This window comes from Rhinolophus sinicus, linkage group LG16 (genome assembly GCF_036562045.2).
Source record: "Rhinolophus sinicus isolate RSC01 linkage group LG16, ASM3656204v1, whole genome shotgun sequence".
NCBI lineage: Eukaryota > Metazoa > Chordata > Mammalia > Chiroptera > Rhinolophidae > Rhinolophus > Rhinolophus sinicus.
This window is the reverse complement of record NC_133765.1, coordinates 26,131,641-26,156,807: the sequence shown is the minus strand read 5'-3', so window position 1 is coordinate 26,156,807 and position 25,167 is coordinate 26,131,641. Positions and strand designations below refer to the sequence as shown.

At 53.3% G+C, this 25,167-nt stretch overlaps 2 protein-coding genes across 3 annotated transcripts; one reads left to right on the top strand and one right to left on the bottom strand.

The window, feature by feature from the left end:
- The first annotated feature begins 213 nt into the window (after positions 1–213).
- HNF1A (HNF1 homeobox A) lies at positions 214–16,194 on the top strand. The gene is made up of 10 exons (XM_019727867.2): positions 214–771; positions 7,362–7,561; positions 9,086–9,272; positions 9,685–9,926; positions 10,711–10,859; positions 10,981–11,182; positions 11,852–12,043; positions 13,088–13,206; positions 13,292–13,436; positions 14,744–16,194. Exons 1-10 carry the CDS (start codon positions 446–448, stop codon positions 14,869–14,871), a joined length of 1,890 nt encoding a protein of 629 aa, XP_019583426.1. The 5' UTR covers positions 214–445; the 3' UTR covers positions 14,872–16,194.
- LG16H12orf43 (linkage group 16 C12orf43 homolog) lies at positions 16,108–24,932 on the bottom strand. Of its 2 annotated transcripts, none has more exons than XM_019727868.2 (6): positions 24,752–24,929; positions 21,434–21,476; positions 21,155–21,253; positions 18,599–18,675; positions 17,970–18,060; positions 16,108–17,467 (listed from the first exon to the last, which is right to left on the bottom strand). In XM_019727868.2, exons 1-6 carry the CDS (start codon positions 24,891–24,893, stop codon positions 17,116–17,118), a joined length of 804 nt encoding a protein of 267 aa, XP_019583427.2. In that variant the 5' UTR covers positions 24,894–24,929; the 3' UTR covers positions 16,108–17,115. The 2 variants fall into 2 exon arrangements, with proteins under 2 accessions (XP_019583427.2, XP_019583428.2); XM_019727869.2 differs by having other exon boundaries at positions 16,970–17,464; positions 24,752–24,932.
- Between the last annotated feature and the right edge of the window lie 235 nt (positions 24,933–25,167).

Sequence of the window (25,167 nt, the reverse complement as noted above, 5' to 3'; positions counted from 1 at the left end):
GAAGTCCTCCTTGGCTCCCAGCACCTTCCATCCCAGCTGCCCTGGGCCCCCCACCACCGCCTCCCCCACCCTCCGCTCTGCCCACTCCCATTGAAGGCCGTGGCTTGCCGTCCCTCTGTGCTGCCATGAGGCCTGCACTTTGCAGGGCTGAAGTCCAAAGTTCAGTCCCTTCGCTAAGCACACGGATAAATATGAACCTTGGAGAATTTCCCCAGCTCCAATGTAAACAGAGCGGGCAGGGGCCCTGATTCACTGGCCGCTGGGGCCAGGGTTGGGGGTTGGGGGTGCCCACAGGGCTAGGCTAGTGGGGTTTGGGGGGGACTATAGGTGCAAGCAGCCTGGTTTGTACCTGCCTGCTGACTGGCTGGCAAGTAGACAGTCCACGCGGTGGGGGAGGCGGTCCGCTTGGTGGCCCCGGGCCGCGTGGCCCCGTGGTAGTGGAGCCATGGTTTCTAAACTGAGCCAGCTGCAGATGGAGCTCCTGGGCGCCCTGCTCGAGTCAGGCCTGAGCAAAGAGGCTCTGATCCAGGCATTGGGTGAGCCGGGGCCCTACCTGCTGGCTGGAGACGGCCCCCTGGACAAGGGGGAGTCCTGTGGCGGCGGTCGAGGGGAGCTGGCCGAGCTGCCCAATGGGCTGGGGGAGACGAGGGGCTCCGAGGACGAGACCGACGACGATGGGGAGGACTTCACGCCGCCCATCCTCAAGGAGCTGGAGAACCTCAGCCCCGAGGAGGCTGCCCACCAGAAGGCCGTGGTGGAGAGCCTGCTGCAGTAAGCACCCCCTTCCCTGTCTCCAGCTCTAAGGAGCCCAGAGGGGCCCACCCTCAGCCCCTGACTAGCCATGCTGAGGCCAGAGTTCCATGAGCTGGGCCTTTAGCCCAGTTGTCGGGAAGGGGGACAGGGCCCATGAGTGCTCAGGGGGGATGTTTACTCGGAGGCTGGTCTCCAGCCCCCTTCTCCCCCCACCTGGCCCTCTACAGAGTCCTGAGACCCCATGAGCCAAGGCTTTCTGCCCAGGGCTTGGGAAGTGGCCCCATTCCCCAGGGGAGCTCCAAGATGGGAAAAAAGCAGGAGACTTTACAATTCAAGGGCCTGGAGAACCAGAGGGTGGTGGGAATTTCTAGCCACCATGGCCAGTTCTACACTCCAGACCCTACTTCCCAGCTAAGCGCTCAGATTACAGGCTTGGGGGCCAGGGAGCATGGCTGGGGAGGTGGAGGGGGGGGCGGGCAAGGCAGAGGTTTTAGAGGCTCCCCTGGCCACCCGGGGACTCAAGCATTCAGCCAGGTCTTTCTTACCTGACGGAGATGGAGCCTCAGAGCGCGAGCTGCTCTCCTTTCTAGCACAACCTCAGGCTCTCCCATCTCACCAGCAGGTGCTATTAGAGGCCTCTCGTGTACCCCCATCCACTGGCTGGCTCCCCATCTCTCGGAGAACTGGGTGGGTCCGAGTCCGATGCCTCCCCTCTCCTCAGCAGAGCTAACCTGGTTACTAATTACCCATGGGCTTTATTATTTCTCTTTTGTTTTATAAATTTATAAATGGCAAAAGGCTCTGATAAGGCCTGTGATCATTAACTTATAGGGATGGTGGCCTGGGGAGGCCTGAGCCAATGAACCTCCCACCCAGCGGGGGTGGGGGATGGGGAAGTGCAGGCGCAGAGGTGGGGAAAGGGAGGTCTGGGGGCTGTGAGGACCCCCTTCCCAACGCCCCTTTAACCTCTTTCCTAAGCCGGGCGCTCTGCTGAGCGTTCGCATGTGTGTATGATTTTGGATAATGTGGAGGTGAAGCCTGGGAGGGAGCTATGGAAACTCTGCTTCGCAGATGAGGAAACTGAGGCCCAGAGAGGGGCAGTAGCTTGACTGAGGCCACTCAGCTGGGACTCTACACCCACTCGGTTTGGTGCTCTCAATCCCCGTGACTGGGGGCCAGGGGCCGGCTGACAGTCACTGGGGCGGGGTCTGAGGAAGAGTTCCAAAGACGCTCTCCAGAGGGACCTTCTCTTTGCTGTTCAAGGTCCCGACCCCGGCTTGGGGTGGGGGAGGGCTGGATCCCTGCCTCCGGGAGTCCTCAGTGTCTGCCTGGCCTTGTGAGGGCCTGGGCAAGGGGCAGGGGAGCAGACAGGCCCCCTGACTTGGCAGGAAGAGGAGGGCAAAGGGCCCTGCTGTGTTGCAGGGGAGGGGCAAAGAGTCAGGCATGGCAGACCCAGGGCGAGGGCACCTGGGACAGGGTGGGGCTGGGCCAGACCTGCTCAGGACCCCAGATGGGAATGGGGGCTTTCAAGTGGGACGGGGGACAGAGGGTGCCAAGGGCCTTTCTTACCTGGCTGGGTGGGGCCTCTTGATCAGCAGCCCCCTTGGTGGGATGGTGGGTGGGGGGAGGCTTGATCCACAGCACTTGAGGGTGAGAGCAGAGGTTAAAGTGCTCTCTAGGGACCAGCAGAGGCCTGGAAGCTGAGGGAGAGAGGGGAGACATGGAGGAGGAGAGAGGGCGTCGGGGCAGATGGATAGAGGCTTGGAGAAGCAGTTGCGCAGAGGAGTGGGAGGAAAGCGGGGCTCACACCAGCGGGGAGAAGGGGCTGGGGAGAGAGTGAGGCACCCCAAGCTGAGAGGAGGCTGGAGTGCTCCCGCCTGCCCCGATTGGGTTTTCTTTAATGCTAACAGCATGCTATTTACTTTCCATTTAAATTTGAGATGTTGCTATAAATTATCAACCAGCTCCTTGTTCCTGCGGAGTTTATAACTAACTACCTGGGTTACTTATTGTTCAGGTAACAAAAGGGATCAGAAACCACCCTGAGGAAAAAAAGTGGGACCTATAGTCCCAGGGAACACGAAGGAGAGGGGCTCGGGACCCCTGATGTCTGCCGGGGCAGTGGGGGAGTTTGAAGCGTGGAAGGAGGGTGCAGAGGCAGGACTTCAATCTGTCTGCAGAAGACAGTGTCTCGGAAGAGGCAACGTGGGTCCTGGGTCCCAGGTCTCCCTCCCCAGGCGCCCTGTGCCTGAGGCCACAGCACGGCCCTGAGCTCTTCCTTTAATTCACTGTGTGACCTTGGGCCAGTCTCTTCTCTGCCTCCTACCTCCGTTTCCCTATCTGGACAATGAATAAAATCCAAACTCCCTGTCCCAGTTCCCTGTCCTCTGAGGGACCTCTCGCCCTCCCTCCCTTTCCTCCAGTTACACGGACTTTGCTGATTCCCACCTCAGAGCCTTTGCATCTGCTATTCCTTCTGCCTGGAACACTCTTTCCAGATCTTCTCATGGCTGATTCCTTCTCGTCTTTTTGCTCAAATGTCACCTCAGGGAAGCCCTCCTGACTCTCTCATCTAAAGGCGGTCCCTCTTTCTTCCACCAGTTTCATTTCCTTTCTCCTGTCATGAAAATACCTCTTGAATGAGAGATCCATGTGGCCTCGTTCACCACTCTTTCCCCTGATATCCAGCCCACTGGCCGACACAGCACAGATGAACGAGTGACTAGGATTCTCAGAGGCCCTGGGGAACGTCTGCTGCTGTGGCCAAGGGAGGAACCTGTACCTGGGGCTGCTTCCGGGGTGTCCTCCTAGGTCCTTCCTGACCAGCTCAAACCTCAACCTTGAAGGTCTCTGATCCTCTCTCTCCATTGGGCACTGAAACTCAGGAAGACAGTGGGACAGTCTGACACCCCTGACTGAGGACAGCCTGTCTGGTTTTGAACCCCAGCTCCCTCACTCTAGTGTGGGCAGGTAATTTCACTTTTTTGAGCCCCAGTTTCCTCTGCAAGGCAGAGATGATAATAACACTGACCCACAGGGTTAAGTAGCAAGATAACATGTAGAGTGCCTATGTAGTAAGTGCAGTAAACGGTTGCTATCATGAGGGGTCCCATTTTACAGATGAGTAAACAGAGGCTCAGAGAGGCAAAGTGACTTGCCCAAGGTAACTCTTACAAAGCACTCAGGCCAGGACTTAGACCCAGGTCCTCCCAACCCCTACAACTCTGCACAACACTCTCAAGGTTGCAAGCCTGTCCTTGATAAGCTGTCTCCTTTTTTGCCCTCCCCAGTTGTTCTTGCTGTTCAACTTCACCATCAACTCACTTCCATGCAGTGCTCTAGAGCTCAGAATGGCTTACAAATGCATTAAACTCATTTTATTCTCCTGGCAACCTGTGAAATGTTTATTATTAGCCCCGTATCACAGTTGAGGAAACTGAGGCACGCTTCCCAAGGCTAGCCGGAGAGTGAGTGGCAGAGCTGGGATTCAAACTGAGCCAGAAAGGCCGCGCCCGCACTGAGAACTCAGCTGCCCGCCTGGGTGGTCTCCCAGCTCCATAACCTAGAAAGCGCTAAAACCCCAAGGGCGGCAAACAAAAAGGCCCAAAGCCTTGAACATCTGATTGACCCCAGAATGGGTAGGAGGCAGGAGGAGGGAGATGTGGGCAGATCTTCCCTTCTCCAGGACCCTCTTCCCTCTGCTGTGGAGCCTGGGGTCCCAGGACTGCACTGATGGTGATGATAACAATGTCATTCCACTTACTGAGCCCTGACTGTGTGCCGGGCCCTGGAAGCGTTTCATTCCTCTTCGAAACTCATTCAGTTCTCCCAGTAGCGTTGCAAGGCAGGCGTGGATTAGCCACCGAGTTTCAGAGGAGACGTGGAGCATGCACACGTCAGGTGCTAGGGCGCAGTGGTGGAACTTGAACCTGGGTTGGTTTCACTTGGGAGCCCGCCCATGAGAGTGAAAGCTGGGGCTACCTGGAGATTTGGCCTCTTAGTTCTGAGTTGGGGAAACTGTCCCGAAGAGTCAGGTCCTTGGAGACTGTGTGTGTGTGTGTGTGTGTGTGTGTGTGTGTGTGTGTGTGTGTGTTGGGGGTGGGTGGGAGAAAGAGACACAGTGAACAACAGACAGACACAGAGACAGGAGAGAGAGAGAGAGAGAGAGAGAGAGAGAGAGAGAGAGAGAGAGAGAGACACGGACAGTGACAGTATACCTTCAGTTTGAGCCAGGAGAGGCCCTGTTGAGAGAAAGACTGAGCTCATTCTCTCTGGAGAAGAGAGGAGGGAGGGAGGGAGGATTTCTCAGGGGGGGTGATGATTGCAGTTGGGGGAGGTGGGAGGCCATCTGGCAACCCAGCTCCAGAATCAGATAAACATGTTTGCCAGGGAGCATAAGGCTGGACTTTGTACTGCTCTTCCCTCCCAGCGCTGACTGGCACCCAGGAAGCAGGGGAGGTGGAAAAGAGGCTCCTAGGAACCCCTGAAAGCAGGGAGAGAGAGGAGCTCCGGGAGAGGTCTGCAGGGTCCACGCAAAGTGAAATATTCTTGAGTCCCAGCTCGGTCAGCTTGGACAAGTGAGGCTCACCTGTGTGAGCCTCAGTTTTCTCACCCATGAAATGGGCATACAAGTAGTACCTACTTCCTAAGGTTATTGTAAGATTTAAATGACCGGCTCTTGGCAAAGCACCTGGCTCACAGTAAATATTCAAGAATTATTAGTTCTCATGGGTATCATTTTTACACAAATGGGACTTTGCTGTTTTGACTGCTGACCGATTTAACTTTATCTGACCCCACCTTCCCTGCCTCCCTGCCTTTATGGGAACTGCTGATAAAAATGGAGGAAGTCATGGGGCCAAAGCTGATGAAAGGGTGCCCTGGAGTCTGAGAAAGGCATTGTCAAGGGCACAGCAGGGCTGGCTCTATGAGGAATGAGAGATGGGTGGTGGGGAAGGGCAGTGTGGGGTGGGCTTCAGAGCGCTGGGGGTGGGGGTTGTTTGTGTTTATTACAATTCCGCTTTAAATAGTACATATGCATATGTTGCATATTATATAATATGATATGACATAATTTAAAAAGTATGGAAGAGTAACAGAGGAGGCTGCCCCTCTCACCCTGTCCCCAGCACCCCACACCCCTCTTGAGGCCATCAGTGTCACCAGTTCCTTCCGTGTCCTGCCAGTATTTCATGCAAACACAAGCAAATCGGTAGAAATGTTTTATCCCACTTTAAATTGTACCCAAATAGCAGTGTAGCAAACCTAGCAGACAAACTGTTCCATCTGCGCACATACAGAGCTTTCTCAGCGGGTTTTTACAGTTGGATCAACCCAAGGCACCTCAATTTAGTTAATCCGCGTCCGTTTGCTGGACACTTAGGTGGTTTCCAATCTTTTGCTGTGGCAAGCCACATGGGGACGAGTTACCTCCTACACATTTGCCACACGTGCAAATATCAGAAGTCTCAAATTCTAGAACAACTTGCTGAGTCAAGGGGGTGAGAACACAGGCTCTGGAATCTGGCAGACCTGGGTTCAAATCCCAGTTCTGTCTGTTTCAGCACGGATGTAACGAGCTGCTTCTATCTGACACATATTTGTAACAGAAGCTCAGGACAGGATGAGGGGAAGAGAATCTCAGCCCACAGAGTGGGATTCTGGAGCTCAGACATGCACAATTTTCTTACAATGAGGCCTCTGAATGCCAGCCCATAACCCCTTCACCTGCAACTCTGTTGAAAACCAGTCGCCTGGCCCAGTGCTGTGGGGAAACTGGCCGGGCCGTTGCCTAGGGTCTTGAGCACGTTGTCAGGAGGCGCTTTGACGTTATGTGATTTTTACCTGATAGGCTGATTTAGAAACAAGTCCCTTCAGTTGGATGGAACTCTGCTGGGCTGGTCCTGTGACTGGGCAATAGAGGCAAGGCCCGCAATTCTCTTAGCCTTAGTGGCCCCAGCTGCCAACTGGGAGAATCTTGTTTCTCGCCTTGTTTTCACACCCAGTATTTTTTCTAGTAGGTTTCCCTCAGTCATCCATCCATCCACCCTACCATCCGTCCATTCACTCCTGCATTCACCAAGGGCATAATATGTGTCAGGCCCATTTTGGGCGCTGAAAACCAGATGGTTCCTGACCTCAAGGTGTTTATAGTTTCTCTCAGTGGATAAGACATAGCGACAAGTAACATTTCCAGGTAGGATGAGGGGAGGGGCTTTAAAGGAAGCACAAACGTGAGGGCCCTCCCCCTTGGGCTTGTGCAACTTCGAGCGGGAGTCTGTTCATGTCTACATCTGCCCCTGTGTCTGTGTGGCTGTGTTTCTAAACTTGTCTCTGTTCCCATGTCTGTGTGGGACTGGTTGCACCCGTGACCACGTCTGCTATGTGTATGTGTCTCTGTCTCTGTTCTCATGTCCCTGTGTCCTGGCATGAGTGCCCATACCTTCCTGTCCCTGAGTCAGGGTGCAGGCCCCGGGCTCCACACCTGCTTTCATCCACAACCCCCCCACCCCACCCCAGGGCAGACAGGGCTCCTGGCAGCCGGGACTCCCAGCCCTGCCTGCAGGCTCACGCCCAGCTGAGCGGCCCTGTCCTTGCCTTCCTGCCAGGGAGGACCCGTGGCGTGTGGCGAAGATGGTCAAGTCGTACCTGCAGCAGCACAACATCCCGCAACGGGAGGTGGTCGACACCACCGGCCTCAACCAGTCGCACCTCTCCCAACACCTCAACAAAGGGACCCCCATGAAGACACAGAAGCGAGCTGCCCTGTACACCTGGTACGTCCGCAAGCAGCGAGAGGTGGCCCAGCGTAAGTAATGACCGAATGTAGCCCCGTCTTCCCTGGCAGGCCCAGCCGGGACTCTCTGCAGCTCGAGGGTGGGGGCTGGAAGCGTCACCATCCCGTTACTCGGACAGGCAGACTCCGAGGAAGTCAGCGGGACTCAACCAGCATTTAGTACCTATTCTGCACCAGGCACGCTGGGGAGCGGGAGGGCAGTCGGGTTGGTCCTGGGCATCCAAAGATGGATAAACTGGTCCCTGCCTTCTAAGAGCTGTGCGGTGGGGAAGTAGAAAAGATCACTATGATACAGTGAGATGTATTACAACGTGACAACAACAGCAATAGCTAGTGTGTATAGAGTACTCGCAGTGTGCCAGGCCCAGTGCGGAGTGCTACGTAAAGCATATTTCGAAGTGTTGAGCTGATGGCAGAAGAGAGAGTAATCTATTCTTCCTCAGGGAGGCAGGTGCATCAGGCAGGGTCACACTAGAAGTATGACCTTCGGACTAAGTCTTCAAGTGTGAGTCGAATTTTGACCCATGGAGACGCAGGGAAGGGTGTTTTGGGCAGAAGGAACAGTGTGCGTAAAGACTCAGAGGCGAGGAGTATGCTCAGCCCTCCGCTGCAAACCTGGGAAGACCTGGGCGCACTATCATTCAGGGAACAGTGGGTTTCCTCACTCAGGTCTCACACCCCATCAAATCCCAAGTGCACTTTCACACTTATGAGGCTAAATATAAAAAAAGTCTACCATGTCTTTGATTAATTATCCAGGTTTTTAAAAGGCAATATACATCAATAAAAAAAGAAAGAAAGCTTTTACAATAAATATTAGATGTCTCCTCCCTAAAGAGCCACTGGCATTCCCCACTCTTGCATATATCCTTCCAGAGATTTTATGCATATACTAGCCATATGTATACCTCGTACACACATACATATATATCCCTGACTCGGACTCTTCCTTCTCCCCTTCATAAAAATGTCCTGGCACTTGTCTGTCCCATACCCTGGGTGACCTGCTCAGGGATAATCTGATAGACTAGTTTCCATTAAAGTGGAACCAGCTAACAAGGGCTGGTGGGTCTCTTCTCTCCTGGCTAACACTGCACTTTAAACTTGAATTCTGAGTCTGGAATGTTGAACATAGCTCTCAATATACTCAGGAGATATGATTCGATTTTCTGCTGTCCTGTGTGACCCTGGAAAAATATTTAACTTTCCTGAACCTCACCTGTAAAATGGGACGGCATACGTGTCAAGTGTGAACAAATGCTCACGTTTACCTGCAGCCTTGTGAGATTATATCTTGGCTCAGTAGAAAAGTGTGCAGGGATTGATTAGTGATGTCTGCCTTGGATACAGGTTAAGAAAGTGATGGCATGTGTGCTGTGTGTTTGTCATCACTGGAGTAGATGATTTCTAAGTTCTACTTGTAAGCTCCTTTGGCTCAGCACCCTGGGAATGAGAAAGAATCAGGAGGGTAGTCATGAACTGATGTGGGAAGGTGGGTGTGTCTGGTGCCCTGCTCATGGTTCTCTGTCCCTACAGAATTCACTCATGCTGGCCAGGGTGGGCTGGTTGAGGAGCCCACGGGCGATGAGCTGCCAACCAAGAAGGGGCGGAGAAACCGTTTCAAATGGGGCCCAGCATCCCAGCAGATCCTGTTCCAGGCCTATGAGAGGCAGAAGAACCCCAGCAAGGAGGAGCGAGAGGCATTGGTGGAGGAGTGCAATAGGTAGGATGGCGGGTGGTTAGCAGGGCTGGTTTGGTCTGGGCAGGGGCAAGGCTGGGGAAGGGGAGGGTAGCTCTGGGTGCTGAGGGAGGCTACCCAGTCTCAACTCCTGCTCAGGGTCTGAAACCTAGCTCCATTTCTGACACCAGCCCCCACCAACCCAAGCAACTCTTGAGTGGCTGCTCATCTCATCCATCCTCACTACAACCCTCTGGTTCCTTTGCTCACTTTATGACCAGAGATACTGAGAGAGGCTAAGTCACTTACTCAAGGTCACATAGCAGAACTGGGATTGAAACCGTCTGCCAGCTTCAAACACTCAGATAGAGCCCTACGTCTTAGATCTCTCCCCACAGCCCCAGGAGAGGGTCCCTCTGTTCCTGACCTGGAGGCTCACAAGTGGCTATTTCTGCAGGGCCGAGTGCATCCAGAGAGGGGTGTCACCATCACAGGCACAGGGGCTGGGCTCCAACCTGGTCACAGAGGTGCGTGTCTACAACTGGTTTGCCAATCGGCGCAAGGAGGAAGCGTTTCGGCACAAGCTGGCCATGGACACATACAGTGGGCCACCGCCAGGGCCAGGCCCGGGCCCTGCACTGCCTGCCCACAGCTCCCCTGGCCTGGCCCCACCTGCCCTCTCCCCCAGTAAAGTCCACGGTAAGTGCTGGGGATGAAGGAAACATGGGGGTAGGTGGGAGAGTTGGGGACTACTGTCCAGTGGCAGCTGCCACCCAAACCTTTTAGCACTTCAGTTTGGTTCCACTCCAGTCTATTGACACGACTGTATCTACTCTGCTTCTCTCCACTCCATCTACTCCACCCCATTCCATTCACTCTGATTTGTGTTACTTCCATTCATTCACTTCAGATCAACTCAACTCATTTCTGTTCAACTCAATTCAATTCAGTTCTATTCTGTTCAACTCATTGTAACCCAATTTAGTTCATTTAAATTTGGTATGGTTTAATCCAATGCAATTCCCAATCGATTCAGTTTACTAAATATAATTCAAGGAAATTCAGTTAATTTGGTATAGCTTAGTTCAATTCAATCCAATTTGATTAGATTCAATTCAATTCAACTCAAGCTCGATTCATGTCAGGTTCAATTAAACTAGATTCAGTTTCTTTCAACTAATTCCAGCTCTTTCTATTCAACTTAGTTTGCTGCAGTTTAATGTCGTTAACATCAATTTAGTTCAGTTCAATTGTCTTTTATTGAGCACCTACTGCATGTCAGGTATAGCACTAGGCAGCCCTTGTGTTCAGGAGTTGGGAGCAGTCAGCACAGGGCCTGGCAGGAGGTGGACACACGAGCAACGTTTGTCGGCTACATAAAGATGGGGTGGGTGGCCTAAGCAAACAGATGTAGTTTAGAGGAATGAGGGCCCTGGAGCGCAGGAAAGTGGGGTGTTGAGGCTGGACACTGCTCCCATTCCAGGTGTGCGCTATGGACAGCCTGCAACCAGTGAGGCAGAGGAAGCGCCCTCAAGCAGCGGTTCCTTGGTGACAGTATCTACACCCTTGCACCAAGTGTCCCCTACAGGCCTGGAGCCCAGTCACAGCCTGCTAAGCACCGAAGCCAAGCTGGTGAGTGTCCTCCCCATGTAGGGAAGACCCTTCCAACCTCATCTTCCCTCGGCGGGGAGAAAGGGTCCCTAGGAAGACAACATGAGGCCCCACCCTCACTCGGCTTGGCTTCCCTTCCAAGGTCTCAGCAACTGGGGGTCCCCTGCCTCCTGTCAGCACCCTGACGGCACTGCACAGCTTGGAGCAGACATCCCCAGGCCTCAACCAGCAGCCCCAGAACCTTATTATGGCCTCGCTTCCTGGGGTCATGGCCATCGGGCCTGGTGAGCCTGCCTCCCTGGGCTCCACGTTCACCAACACGGGCGCCTCTACCCTGGTCATTGGTAAGCTGGTGGGGTTGGGGGCAGCTGGGTGGGGGTGGGGGTGGGGCTCATGGGGCTCTATAGAATCCAAGAGCTGGAAGAGCCACTAGGACTCATTCATGTTTTATTGAGCACTTACTCTGTGCCAGGCTCTGTGCTACATCCGTGATACATAAGCAAACCAAACAGTCCAAAATCTGAGTGACCCAAATGGGGAGGCAGACCATAAACACAGTACATAAATTATATAGTGCCTTAGAAGGTAAAACATCTGTGGGAAAACCAGCAGCTGAAGGGGATCAAAGTTTTTAAGGTTTTAGGTTTTTGTTTTCAAAGCCTAGAAAGACTTTATTTGTAGGAACTATTATGCAGAAGCTCAACATATAAGACAGACAGGGAGAGGGAAACAGAGAGTTAGCTCCAGAGCCTTTGCACTGCTGTGGAACCCCAAGGCTCCAGGGAACCTAGTTTGACACACCCCCTCCCCATATAATGAGCTAGAGGCTCAGAGACAGACGCAGAGTGACTTGCCTGAGCCAGGTGAGTTAGTGACAGGCCCCAGTGCAAAGGGGTTTCCTGTCCACCTCACCTCCTCCCCCAACGCACTGGCTCTGGGAGGGAGGAACGGTGTCCTCAGGGAGCTTGGGGGGGGCCGTGGACACCTGGCTGACTCCTGCCCCTCCGCTCCAGGCCTGGCCTCCACACAGGCCCAGAGCGTGCCAGTCATCAACAGCATGGGCAGCAGCCTGACCACCCTGCAGCCGGTCCAGTTCTCCCAGCCACTGCACCCTTCCTACCAGCAGCCACTCATGCCTCCCGTGCAGAGTCACATGGCCCAGAATCCCTTCATGGCCACCATGGCCCAGCTGCAGAGCCCCCATGGTGAGCACAGGGGGACGGGGTGGCCAGCAGATACTGCGGTCTCCGTGTCTGGTACAAGTGTGTTTCTGGGATGGGGGCGGGAGCGCTGTGGGTGCTCAGATGAGTGTCTGTGGCCGGAATGTTTCAGTGTGTGAATACACGTGGCCATGAGCGTGTGCACGTGTCTGTGCGAGTGGATCGGCATTTGGGTGTTCATGGTGTTTGCATGTGCACGCCCACGCGTGGGAGTACCGGTCAGTCCTCTGAACGGAAGCCTTGGGGCCACATGTACTTTAGAATTCACTATTTTCAGTTTTTCATAAGGTAATACGGTGGCCACACCATAGATGAGGTAACGCTCCCAGCAGGGTTTGGGGCAACACTGTCACCAAGCGTCACAATTTCTGCAGCAAAAGGTAGACTTCCCCCAAGTAGGTTAATAAAGACTTAACCTCCCAGCAGGCTCAGGACAGATCTTGCTACCAAACGAGCTCTAGGGCCAAGCTTCTGAAAACCGACTGCTTTTCACTTTTGGAATTTGGCTCTGAGGGTACGGGAACGTGGACCTGGGTCTATCTGTGTGCATCTGGTTGAGTGCACGTATTTGTGTATATGGATGGTGCGGCTTTATCTGCGTCAGTGTGAGAATCTGTATTTTTCTGTTGGTATCTATGTGCTTTTGTAGGGGCAGGTGGAGGTTAAAATCGAGGTTCCATTTCAAGGGGTGTCCTAGAGGGGGAGATACGCTGCCCTCCGAGTTCTGTACTTAGTACAAGAGCACCCGTGTCTCCCATTCCCTTTCACACCTGTCATCTCCAGGTGATGGGAGGGTCTGGTTTGGGTTCCCACCAAACCAAGCTGAGCAGGGCCCTGTAGGTGGGGAGGGGGGCGGTCCAAACCCTCTATCTGGTGCTCCGTTTTGGAAATCAGTCCCTCCACTGCGCCACTGGGCCTTCGCCAGGCCTCAACGCCCCACTTCCTCCAGCCCCGAGGCCCTCCTGGGCGAGGTCCAGCCTGGCCCAGGGTGCCCTGTGGATCCAGCTCTGTCTTCTCCCTCCTGGCCAGCCCTCTACAGCCACAAGCCCGAGGTGGCGCAGTACACGCACACGGGCCTGCTTCCGCAGACTATGCTCATCACCGACACCAACCTGAGCGCGCTGGCCAGCCTTACGCCCACCAAGCAGGTAAGGCCCAGGCCAGCAAGGCCCCTCCCTCGGGCCCCTCCCCGGCGTCCCCCCAGGGGCTCAGGTGGCTGCTCTGTTCCCCCAGGTCTTCACCTCAGACACGGAGGCCTCCAGTGAGTCCGGGCTTCACACGCCAGCATCTCAGGCCACCACCATCCACATCCCCAGCCAGGACCCTGCTGGCATCCAGCACCTGCAGCCCTCCCATCGGCTCAGTGCCAGCCCCACAGGTGAGCAGCCTCTTCCTTGTGTGGGTGCAGCAGTGGGCAAACAGGCGGGGCCACGAGGCAGGTTTTGGAGGGCACTCTGTGCTCTCTGGAAGTGAACCAAGAGGGGTGTGAAACCACAGGAAAATGGGCACATCTTACAGAAACATCTCATTGACTGGTCGAGGAACAGGATTAAGTCATAGGAAGAGGCAATGGCGGTAACAGGGAGCAGCCAGTTAGGCTAGTTGGGGGCCAGAAGCGGCTCAGGAGTTAGCATTCTTTGAATCATTGCCAACATTTAAATATCAGCTTTCATAAAGAAAGCCAGATGGAAAACTGGAAGGACTCATGTTTCCACGTAGCAACGAGAGAGAGTGGGCTTTCCAGGCCACCACATCCCACTTGACCCATTCATTTCCATCCCCCTATGACCCAAGTCTGCAACCTACAAGGTCATGGTGAAGAGCCAGCACGCTGGGGTCCGGCTGCTGGGCTTTGGGGCCTGGGGTGACCACTTGCTTAGTGCGTGACTTTGGGCAAGGGGTCGCCCCTCTGTGAGCCTGAGGTTCCTCCACTCAGCCCTGGTGACTGAAGTGAGTTACTGAGGGCTGAGGGCCGCACAGTCCAGGCTGTTTTGTCCGTGTGGCACTGGCATCATCCCCAATTTACAGACGAGAACGCGGACACTAAAGGAGGTGAGGGACTTGGCCTTGCCTGACAGCTACTAGGTGGCAGGGCCAGGACTTGAACTCAAAGCCCATTCCTGTAACCGTCTGAATCAGCCAGGCTTCTCCCGAGAACCCACAGGAGTGTGTACACATTTAAGGAACTGGCTGACACGACTGTGGGGGCTGGCAAGTCCGAAAGCTGGAGGGCAGGCCAGCAGGCTGGCGACGCGGGCAGGGGTTAATGTTGGTCTTGAGGCAGAATTCCTTCTTCTCCAGGAAATCTCAGCTTCTGCTCTTAAGGCCTTCAACTGATGGGAGGTCCACCCACGTTATCAAGGGAAATCTCCTTTAAATCAACTGACTGTAGGTGTTCACACACACACACACACACACACACACACACACACACACACACACCTCCACAGCAACACTTCGGTTAGTGTTTGGTTCAATGACTAGAGCCAAGATGACACCTACAACTAACCACCTCACCAGGCTTCCCTAACGTTCCCACTAAAATGTCCTGAGGTGGCCACTCCCAGGGTGGCCCAAGCCTGGCCACAGGTTAATGAGACCAGGCCCCCCTCTGCTGGCCTGGGTACCCCCGGGGATGCATAAGGAGTGGCTCAGTGGCAGCAGCAGTGTCACTTGCCTCCGCAGTGTCCTCCAGCAGCCTCGTGTTATACCAGAGCACCGAGTCCACCAATGGCCACAGCCACCTGCTGCCATCCAACCACAGCGTCATCGAGACCTTCATCTCCACGCAGATGGCCTCTTCCTCCCAGTAACCATGGCTACTGCCTCCCAGGGGCTGGGCCCCGAAGCCTGCACGGCCCACTTGGGGGGTGACTAGAACATCTGAACCTGCAAAACTTTTGCTGCCACAGTGCTGCTGCCCTTCTCTGGAAAACTGTGCCTCGGTCCCCACCCTGCTCTGCCAGTGTCAGAGAGGGAGGGGTTCTGAGGGGCCCCAACCCGAGGCGGGCTGCTTTGGTGCACACGGGGATACTGTGGAGAGCTGGGAAGCACAACATGTTCCTGGCAGGACAGGGAGGGGCTGTCCCTGATGCTCAGGGGAAATCCTGTCACTTGGAACAGAGTGGGACAGGCTTTGGATGCTGATACCCCCAGCCTGGGCCTGTGGGGAGCCCCGGCACCCTGAAGGGAGCTCCGGCAGCCACACGTCTCAGGACACAGCCTGTGTAGCTGTGACTCACTGAGCAACGAAGAGACGCCCTAGATCAATGTGTCCCCATTCTGTCACCGATGCCCTGTCCAGGCCACTCCATCCTGCCCCCCTTCCTGCTACGGACTCACATGCCCATTTGTACCCACTCCCGTCCCTCACTCACAGCTTACGCTTTCCCTGAGGGGCTACTCTGTCCCAGGGCCTGGGGCTCAGACACCCAAGCGCTAAGGGAGCCCAAGCTGACAGCAGGGCATCAGGGCTCTCCAGCTTCCCTCATCCTGAGCCATCCCTCTCTCTGGACCCCGTGACCTCCAGTTTTCTGGGACTTTCGTTCCCCCGAGCATCATGCCTTCTGATGCTGGCCTGGCATCTTGCCTCTACTGAAAAGCCCCCTTAAGCCTAGTAAGCCGTTCTTGCTCATGTGGGAGGCTTGCAACTCTGCACTTGGTGCTAGTCCTGGGGTAGCAACTCCTCTGGCCTCTGGGGTCCTGCAGACCCTCCCTGGTTTCGGGGAGAAGCTGCTGAGCTCAGAAGGCAGCAAGGTCTGAGCAGCAGGCAGAGTGGAGGTGCCCAAAGGGAGAAAGGAAGGCGAGCGGCAGGGAGGACCACCCGTCTGGACAGGACGGAGGCCTGGAAGCTTGGAGACCTGGCAGGCGGAGGGATGGGGTGAAGTGCGGGCAGGCGCAGCCCATGAGGAGCCCGAGCCCGAGCCCACTGGGAGGGACAAGGCAGCTGTGTAAAGCCGGGGCTCCTGCGACCTCATCTCCCTGAGGCTGCTGCAGACAACCCGCCCGTGGAGTCCGCCTCCAACCCGTCACTGAGGAAGGGCCTGGGAGAACCAGCAAGCCCCGCGGCTTGCAGCCAGCTAAGGGCAGGTCTGTACATTTATTTAACTTTTAGTAAACAAAGGACGTATCGGAAACTTCTTGCTTGTCCACACATCGCCCAGATGGGGTTGGGCACGCAGAGGGAGGCAGGGGTACACCGGGGGCCTGAGGAGTGAGGGGTCCAGCACACACTCTCTCACACCCCACCTGTCCTCCCGGTTCTGCTGAATCTCTGAGGCAAGGCGACAAAGCCAGAATTTCACCTCAACCTGGAGCTTCTGTTGCTTCCGGAAGTCTTGAAGCTGGGGTGCAGGAACCCATCTTGGCGTGTAGGCAGGAGGACTCCTCCTGTGTGATGCTTATTTAAAATGTCTCATCAAGATTCAGCATTGACCGGGAGGCAGCACCCAAATCACTTTGTTACGTGTTGGGTCCGACAATTTATTTTCGATAATCTGGTTGGCTCAGAGACATGATCGTGCGTGGAGGAAAAAAAAATGAGGGAGAAGAAAATCTCTCTCCTTCTCTTTCAGACAATGTTATATCCAGTCTGTGTGGCACGGAGGGGGAAGTACAAACTCCTTGGGCCTCGGCACCTCAGGGACCCCTTCTCTCATTTCCTTGAGATTGTCCCACAACAGGCTGAGGAGGTGGAGGGGAAGGAAAAGGCCTCCCTCACTCTCTCCGCGGACAGTACTGGGGAGATGGAAGCTTCACCACTTGGCCATTAGCACTGAATGACTGGGAGGCTCTTTCTTCCTGAGGCCACAGAATGTTCTGGTACCACAGGTCTGCCCCAGCCTCCAGTGGGAGCACAAAAGGGCAGGCCTTGCTTAGGCTTCTCACCCTATAACCATGGCTTTGCCCCGACCCTTGGGCAAGCCCCAGTCTGGCCCTTGGGCAGAGCCTGGATTAGCCAACCACGTCCTTGGAGAGGGAGACAGGTCTTGGCAATGCCTCGTCCCAGTGGGTGCCTTGGTACTGGGTTAGCTGTGCCCTGTGCCCACAGGCTGGGGTCAGTTTGCAGACATGGCTGCTGTACTCCTTGCTGGGGGTAATGGGGAAGCCTCACTCGCCTTCTCTGCCTTTTTCTTCCTTTTCCTCTTTTTGGTCCCAAGTGATGTCTGGTCTCCGTTGAGCGTGGCTGAGTCCTTTTCCTGCTTCCCGCCTGTGGCCGTGCTTGTGGTGGTGGCTGCGGTCAGGTCTGCGCTGGCCTCCTTCTTGGCTTTCTTTTTCGACTTCCTTTTACTCTTCTTCACCTCTTTCTCCCCCTTGACAGGGCCATGGATGGCAGACTCCTGCAGGATGTCGGAGGCTGACACAGCCGCCTCCCGGCACCGCTGCCACTCCTCGTTGCTGTCCTCACTGCTACAAGGGGAAGGCAGTCTGGTCACCCTGCGTCGGGCCCGGGCCCCTCAGCTGCCTCTCACTGCTTCGGTCCACGCCACCAGAAAGAGGCCACAGGGGGAGGCAGACACGGAGCTCAGGCTTGGGAGTGAGGCAGGCCTGGGTTCTGACACTGGCTTCTCTGCTTTCTAGCTATGTGACCTCATTAAGTAACTTCACCTCTCTGGCCCTCACTGTCTTCATCTATAAAATGGGGCTCTTCACTGAGCCCAGGCCTCACAGGAATATCCAAGGAGTGAGGCGCCTGGCACAAGATGGGTGCTCAAACAGCAGTAAACATCCAAGGCCACCCCCCAGGAGAACCTCTTCCCCCTCCCACTGAGGGTACTATTTCCCCAGCTCCCTGACAGGGTTCCTTGTCAGCCTGGACTGCACTGGAGTCTGCTTGGCTGTCCTGGGACACTGGCCAACACAGAAAATGGGCAAAACGGAGGGACCCTGATGAGAGGCTGTGCGATCTCACCTGGAGCTGGAAGGCAGTCGCTTTCGGCAGGGCTGGGGAGCAGCTTTCTCCTCAGGGCCTTCAGGTACGGAGGTGAAGAAAAGGCGGAAGCCTACAAACCAAAGGGGCAGCGTCAGCTCTGCTAGGTGCCGACCTCTCCTCCCAGGTGCCCCGGCTGCCCTGCTTCTGCCCTCAAGGAACTTCCAGTCCAGAAGGGAAGACTCAGGAATCGCTCTTCTCTAACCACAAAGTAACACCTCATGTGATGAGGGTACACCGGCTGCCACATCCGGTCAGCCAGCCCTCGGTGGCTTCTGGAAACGAGCAGTGGAGCCTCCTGCCTAAGGCAGCTTCCAGAGTGGCAAATGAATTTGACAGGGGACCGACTCAGACGGCAGGGCTGTGGAGGGCAGGGGTAAGAAGCTCCTGCTCAGGGCTGGCCTGACAAGCTCACCAGACAAGTGACTTCATTTCTCAGAGCCTCCGCTTCCCATACGGTCCCCCTGTAACCGGGCTATCATCATGGGACCTGCCTTAAGAGCAGGCTGCTGGGGTGGAAGAAGGTAACACACCACACGGTGTTTCCCAGCTCCAGGCATACAGTAGGTGCTCACCAAACGATAGCTGATATTAACAGGGTAACTACTCACCATCATCCTCTGGGGTGACTCTCTTCTGTACCTCGGCCTTTGTCGGCTCCTTCACGACTTCTGAGATGGTAATGGAACTAAGGGAAGAGGAGACGGTTGATTCAGGATAAGAGTCTGGGTGATAACAAAAACGTGTTTTAAAGGGGATCGAGGCAAGTGATCTTAAATGCAAAAGGAGACAGCACACTGGCCTGGTAAGAACGCGAAGGCCGACCGCCATACCTGTAACCAGTGCCTGCCGGCTCAAACCGCAGTGCTTCATTTGTTTAAACCCCTTTATTATTCCAGAAAACACTGAAGAATTTTTAGAGATACTCATAGTACAACAAAATGAATACCATTTCAAATAGGGCAAAGAGAAAAATAAACGCAAGAGGGACAGAAAGCGCCGACGTGTGGTCAGGAAGTCCTGTACCCGTGCTAGAGGGAGGGCACACTGAGCTTCTTGGCAGCAAGCACGAAAAAGGAAACAAGACCAGTGTAGAGAAATGGTTTACAGGTCAGCTTATAGAGCAGGGCAGACCTGTTTGTTTTTTAACTTAATTTTTTTTCTTTTTAAATTTGAGATAACTGTAGATTGACATGCATCTAAGAAATACTACAGAGAGATTCCATATCCTCTTTGCCTGGTTTCTCCCAATGGCAGCACTGTGTGCATTAACAGTAGTTCAATCATCCGAGCGGGAAACTTACACTGATACAATCCATTGACCTTATTCAGACTTCAGAGACCTGGGTCTTGAATCCTGGCTTTGTCACTCACTGGCTTTGTCCTCTTTGGCAAGGGACTTCATCTCTCTTGGCCTGTTACCCATCTGCACACTGGGAATGATAACCGTCCCTGCCTCCCAGGGCTGTGACCGGATTAAACGAGAGAGGATAGCAAGCACTCAGTCCAGAGCCTGGCCACGGGCAGCTGCTCAATAATGGTAGCTGTGATGATGATGAAGACCACTGTCATCCTGATAAGCAGTAAGTGTCACAGGATTTCTCACGCAAAAATAAAGCCTGTCTCCAGAAGCACAGAAAGCAGGGAGAACTGCCGACACCAGGAAGCATGTCTCTGGTGAATGCGAACAGAGAATATGCCAAAGGTGTGTCCCAAGGTCCTGTCCAGGAAATCAGTCTGGGAAGAAGGAGTGAAGATGGTGCCGCCCAGGCGCCTGGTCCTGACCCAAGCATCTATCACAGTGGTTCGTTGTCCACAGGGGACATTAGGCTATGTCTGGAGACATTTTTGGTTGTCACAAATGGTTGTGGGGTTTGCTCCGAGGTTCCAGTGGGTGGAGGCCAGGGATGCTGCTGACCATCCTACACTGTGGGGGACAGTCCCCCACGACCAGGAATGATCCAGTCCAATGTGCCAATAGTGCCATGGCTGAGAAACCCTGCGCGCACACAAGGGACCAACCGGAGTACCTTTTACGTCTCTGTGGGGAGAAATATAAAAACACTGCAGGAACTGTCTGACCGCGGCTGAGCAGCGCCCGGCTCCATTTCCACTTGGGGAAATGTCCAGCGTGGATCACTGTAGTGCCAGGTGGGCCTTTTTACCTTAAAGCCAAACAGTCATGAAGAGAAACTGCTTCCATGGGGTGAAATGCCAACTGACCTTTCTAAACACGTCTCCCACATTCTTGAGTTGGGGGAAGGCTCTACACCATGGTGGTTCAGGCTGCTGAGGTCTGGCCCAACATTCTGTCTTAGCAGAGCAGCTGCTTTACACTTTGGGAGGGCTCTTTTGTCCTTTGTGATGTTACTTCAGATTAAAGGACTCTTGCTTGACTATCCTCACCTCGCTTTCAAAACCTGCTCTGCTAATCAAGAATGGACCTAGACCAGCATATTCTGAAATGTGTTCCATGCTACGTGACTGGTCTTCCACTAAACAAAGGCAGTGTGGCCATATGGGTCTGGAAACTGCTGGGCCGAACAAGATTACACAGGTATCTTTACTGCAGGACTTCTCAGAGCCTTGAATGGATAATTAGGAATCTCCATATCTCAATCTACATGGGGGGATGTAGAATGTAGTGTTTTTCAACTTCTTTGCTATTGGATCTTTTCTTTTCAAGAGCCTCACTCGGGACTTGTATCCCTCGGCACCTGCTTTAGGGCCGCTGACCTGCATCTTTACCGATTGTGTTCTCAAATGTAAGAAAGAGAACTGGCACCGTGCCTGGCACACCGGAAGCACCCAAGAAACAGTAACTCCATCTGTCCCTTGCCCTCTTGTTCTTGGGGTTCCTCTCTTCCTCTCACGGTAGCAGGATAACACAGCGGTCAAGAGCACAGCCTCTAGAGTCAAACACACTTGGGTTTGAGTCCCATCTCTGTTCCTTACTCCCTTCAGGCAAATGTTTCTTTTCGTGAAGAGCCTTTGTTTCAACTGGAGAATAAGGTGACAGGCTACACGGTAGGGTGACTGTGAACGCGGTGAAGTGACACGTGCCCGGTGCATGCCCCGTGCCTACCTGCACACTGTGAGCTCCCCGTCAATGGGGCCATCACTGTTCAAATTGATGAGGGCAGAAGAGAAGGTAAGCTTTTGGTTACCTGTCCAGCAGGGCTCCCAGCTTCTTGGCTATGTGGGCTCGGAATTCGGGGGTGGTCTGGAGCTCGTTACCATCTTGTTCATGCTCATCCACCTTCTGCCTACAACACAAAGAGAAAGACCTCACTTCCGAACAGTCCAGAAGCCGCCCCCATGAGGGCAGGGATTACGTGTGGCTCGTTCACCCTGATATCCCAGGGTGTAACCTAGCATTGGCACACAGCAGGGGATCTGTATTTGTTGAATGAAGGGATGAAACTTGAACCCAAAGTGCACAGTACCTGAGGCTCCGCTGGATGGTCGGTAACTGATTATCTGCTGCATCTGTGGAAATAATGAAAACTGAGGCATTTATAGAGGAAACATTATCTGTTGTCCGCCAGGCATGATTTTAAGTGATTTACATGTATAACTCATTGAATCTTCTCCCATTAGAGGGGTCACCATATACCACATTTTGCAGAAGAATAAACCGAGCCAAGAAGATGTAAAGTAACTTAGCTGGAGTCAAACAGCTAATAAGTGACAGAGTTGGGATGAGACACAGGTCAACCGTCTTCAGAGGCCCTCTCTTAACCACCATGCTGACCAGCAAGCCTAAGAGTGATCTGATTCTAGCATTAACTGAGTGCCTACTAAGCACCTGGCGGGCACTTAGCAGGGAAGAAGCAAGTGGCCCAGTTATGTCGATCACATTCTTCAAGCCAAGACACTGGGGATGCTGGCCCGGTGGTCATTCACTCAACCAAATACTGAAGGTCTACCATTACCCAGGGGGTGTGCCAGTGGCTGAATAACTTAGACAAAGATCCCAGCCTCAAGGAGCTTACACTCTAGTCGGTGAAGACAGATGACAAAAAACACACAATTAAAACATAAAGTTAGATGATGATACGTATAGGGAAAAGCAAAGCAGGGAGGTCGGTGGGGAATACTGGGTGGGGGATCATTTTAGAAAGATGGGCAGGGAGGGTATCACGAATAGGTGACATTTGCACTGAGATTTGAGAGGTGACGGAAAGCCAAGTGGATATCTGTGGAAGAGCCTTCCAGGTGGAGGGAAAACACCTGCAAAGGCCCTGAGGCAGAAAGAACCATGTCTGATGTGTTTTAGAGCCAGCAAGGAGGCCAGCATGGCTGAGGAACTCAGGGGGCCAGATCACAGCGGGCCTGGTGGGCCAATGTGAGGGCCTGGGTCTCAAAGGAGAAGAGAGGCAAGGCCAGCAGGAACACTGCTGCAATAATTGAGATGGTGAGAAGTGGCAGCACACAGGACGTGTATTTTGAGGATGGAGTCCACAGGATTTTGCTGATGGACTAGATAGATGGTGTGAGAAATAAGGGAGATGGCTCTATGCGGGTTTTGACTTGAACAATGGGACAAAATGTGCTTGTGTATGTAAGGGGCTAACTGAATCAAATGGACACTTGGTAACTCTGGGCCCAAAGTAGGGCCACAGTATGAAGCAACTTCAGGAAGCACAGCGTACACTGTGGTCTGTGTCCACGTGCTCCGGAGCGTCACACGGAGTGCAAAGTGCCTGATGGTCCTGGAGTTGGGTCATGGGGAGCCCTGGGATGGACAGTCTTTAATGACCTCTCCTTTCTCTTACATGCAATCACAATGTAGTCCGTCATGACTACAGAGCAATGGATGTGAGGTACTGTCATGGTAAAGAAGAAGCTGTATTAGACCCCAGGCTCCAGAGTTCAGTTGAGCCCTGGCAAGATGTGTGACCCTGAGCAAGTCCCTTTACCTCCCAAGCCTTTGTTTTCCTCATCTATAAAATGAGGGTTAGGTCAATAACCCTCCGGAGTAAGTGTAAGGACATAGTGAAGTTTTATATTGTTTTGGACACTTCGTTTGCAATTCCATCTCCTCCCTGGATTTGTCAGCTACTGGAGTACATGGTCGGCCTCTTTTTATCTTTACATCCCCAGCTCTTGGCATGGTGTCTTGGTGTGAAATAAATGTTGCATATCTTTATCAAAGTTGCATACCTGGGATCTGGGAACAGGCCAGATCCCGGCTTTCATGAAGTTCACATTACATAACTTCTCACTCAATAAACTGTAGAACATGTACGAGCCAGGGTTGAATTCAAGTTACTAGGGATGCGGGAATAGAAGAAAAAAGACAAGAGACAAGTGTAGGAAGGAAAGCACTATCCATGAAGGTTATCACACAAAGTCTGATGGTGACAGATAGAAGGCAGATAAACCAGCTTTCCTGAAGAGGTAGTGTCTCAGTTGTATTCAAGGATGAGCAGGAATTAGGCAGGAAGGGGAAAGCAATCCATGCGGAGAGACCAACCACATAACTGCTGCCATTTGTTGGGCCTTCCTATGTTCCAAGAACTGCAGATGCATCATCTCAGTTACTTTTCAACTTGATGATGTGGGTACTACCATTATCCCAACTTTACAGATGAGGAAATTTAGACACAGTGAGATTTAAGTACCTTGCCCAAATTCTCAATACTAGTGAGTGATGGAGATGGATGTGTATAGTGATGCATATAGAATGTGAAAACTGCAGAGTTATGGTGCCCAGAGATGAGAGGGTATAGTATGGTCTGATGCCTACCTATGAAAGTGTAGAGTGGTAGGACAGCAAGAAAAGAGAGGCAGGCAGGGAATGGATTACTAAAGGGCTTGTAAGTCCTTTTAAACAAAAGCAGGAGGTTTTAACCATGATTTACCACTGCTGTGAAAGTCTGGTAAAGCCTGGATTCCTTTTCAGAATGTTTTAAATGCACAAAATACAACTCGTAGGATTACAAATAAAACCAATGATACTGACATTGTCACTATAACCTAAAAAACCAAATTTGGCATATTGATATATGTTTCTTTTTTAATGCATTAAGTAAGATCTAGAGATGGATCTAAAAATTATTGTAATTTTAAAGTAGTGATGAATATAAATTTTTTCCAACATTTTATTCACAATATTTTGATGTATCTGCAAAGACTGTAAATAAGACATGAAAATCTGTGACATTTGTTAGGACAAAGTAACAGGTATTGTCCAACTTACTTGTGGCTTGTTGCCCACATGCAAGATGGAAAGTGATGCTAAATTTCAGACATAGGTTAATGAAAGTAAAGATGAAATGTTTTTCCCCCTTCCAAATTCACGTATCCTCTGGATTATGATTAGGGACCCCTATGAGTTTGGGACTTATTCCAGGGCCCTAGGGAATCACGGTCAGAGTTATGTGTTGGACACAGCTCACTGGCAGCCCCAGGGTATGAACACGATGCAGGCGGGGAAAGGATGAATGCGAGAATCCAGAAAGGGGGCTGTCGCCGTGATTTCGGAGAGGTGGCGGGCTGCCTAGTGTGCAGCAGGGAAGATGGGCCAAAGGGAGCAGAATCAAGAGACATTCAGGTACTTCAATTTCCCTGACTGGGATAATGGAACAACCCACACTGCTGCACCAGCACGCGCTTTGACTCTGAACTCCATGCAGTCCCAGGAGTTCTCTTGGGGAGAGAAGTCGAGTCCCACTGCCTCCTTCCTCACCGTCCATTCTCTCAGACCCCGGGGAAGGTCCTACGCCCTTCTGCCAGACTGCCTGAACACAGTTGCCTACCAGCTCTTGGCTTCTCCGGCCCCCTCGGGCGCTGCTCCAAGCCCCAGGCCGGCATCGCAGCCTCACGGCACCGCGCCAACTCCTCGGCATCACTGCTGCTGCTGCTCTCCAAATCGCTCACGGAACCTCTGGGCGCCGTCATCTTGAACCACCGCAAAGGATTGTGGGGAGCTCCTCCACTAGCCACACCCCTCCACGACCCCACGTGGAGCGGAAGAGCGCGGGGCATGGTGGGGATTGTAGTTCTCAGACTAAGGCCGTCTCTGGTCGTTGAATTGTCCTGGCGGTATCTTCAAACGTAAGAGTTTAGAAGTGACTAAGAAATCAACTTCTCCATCCTTTCTTGATGAGGAAAATGTGACATACAGAGGGGAAGGAATTGCCTAAGGTAACACGGGGGTTAATGACAGAACTGG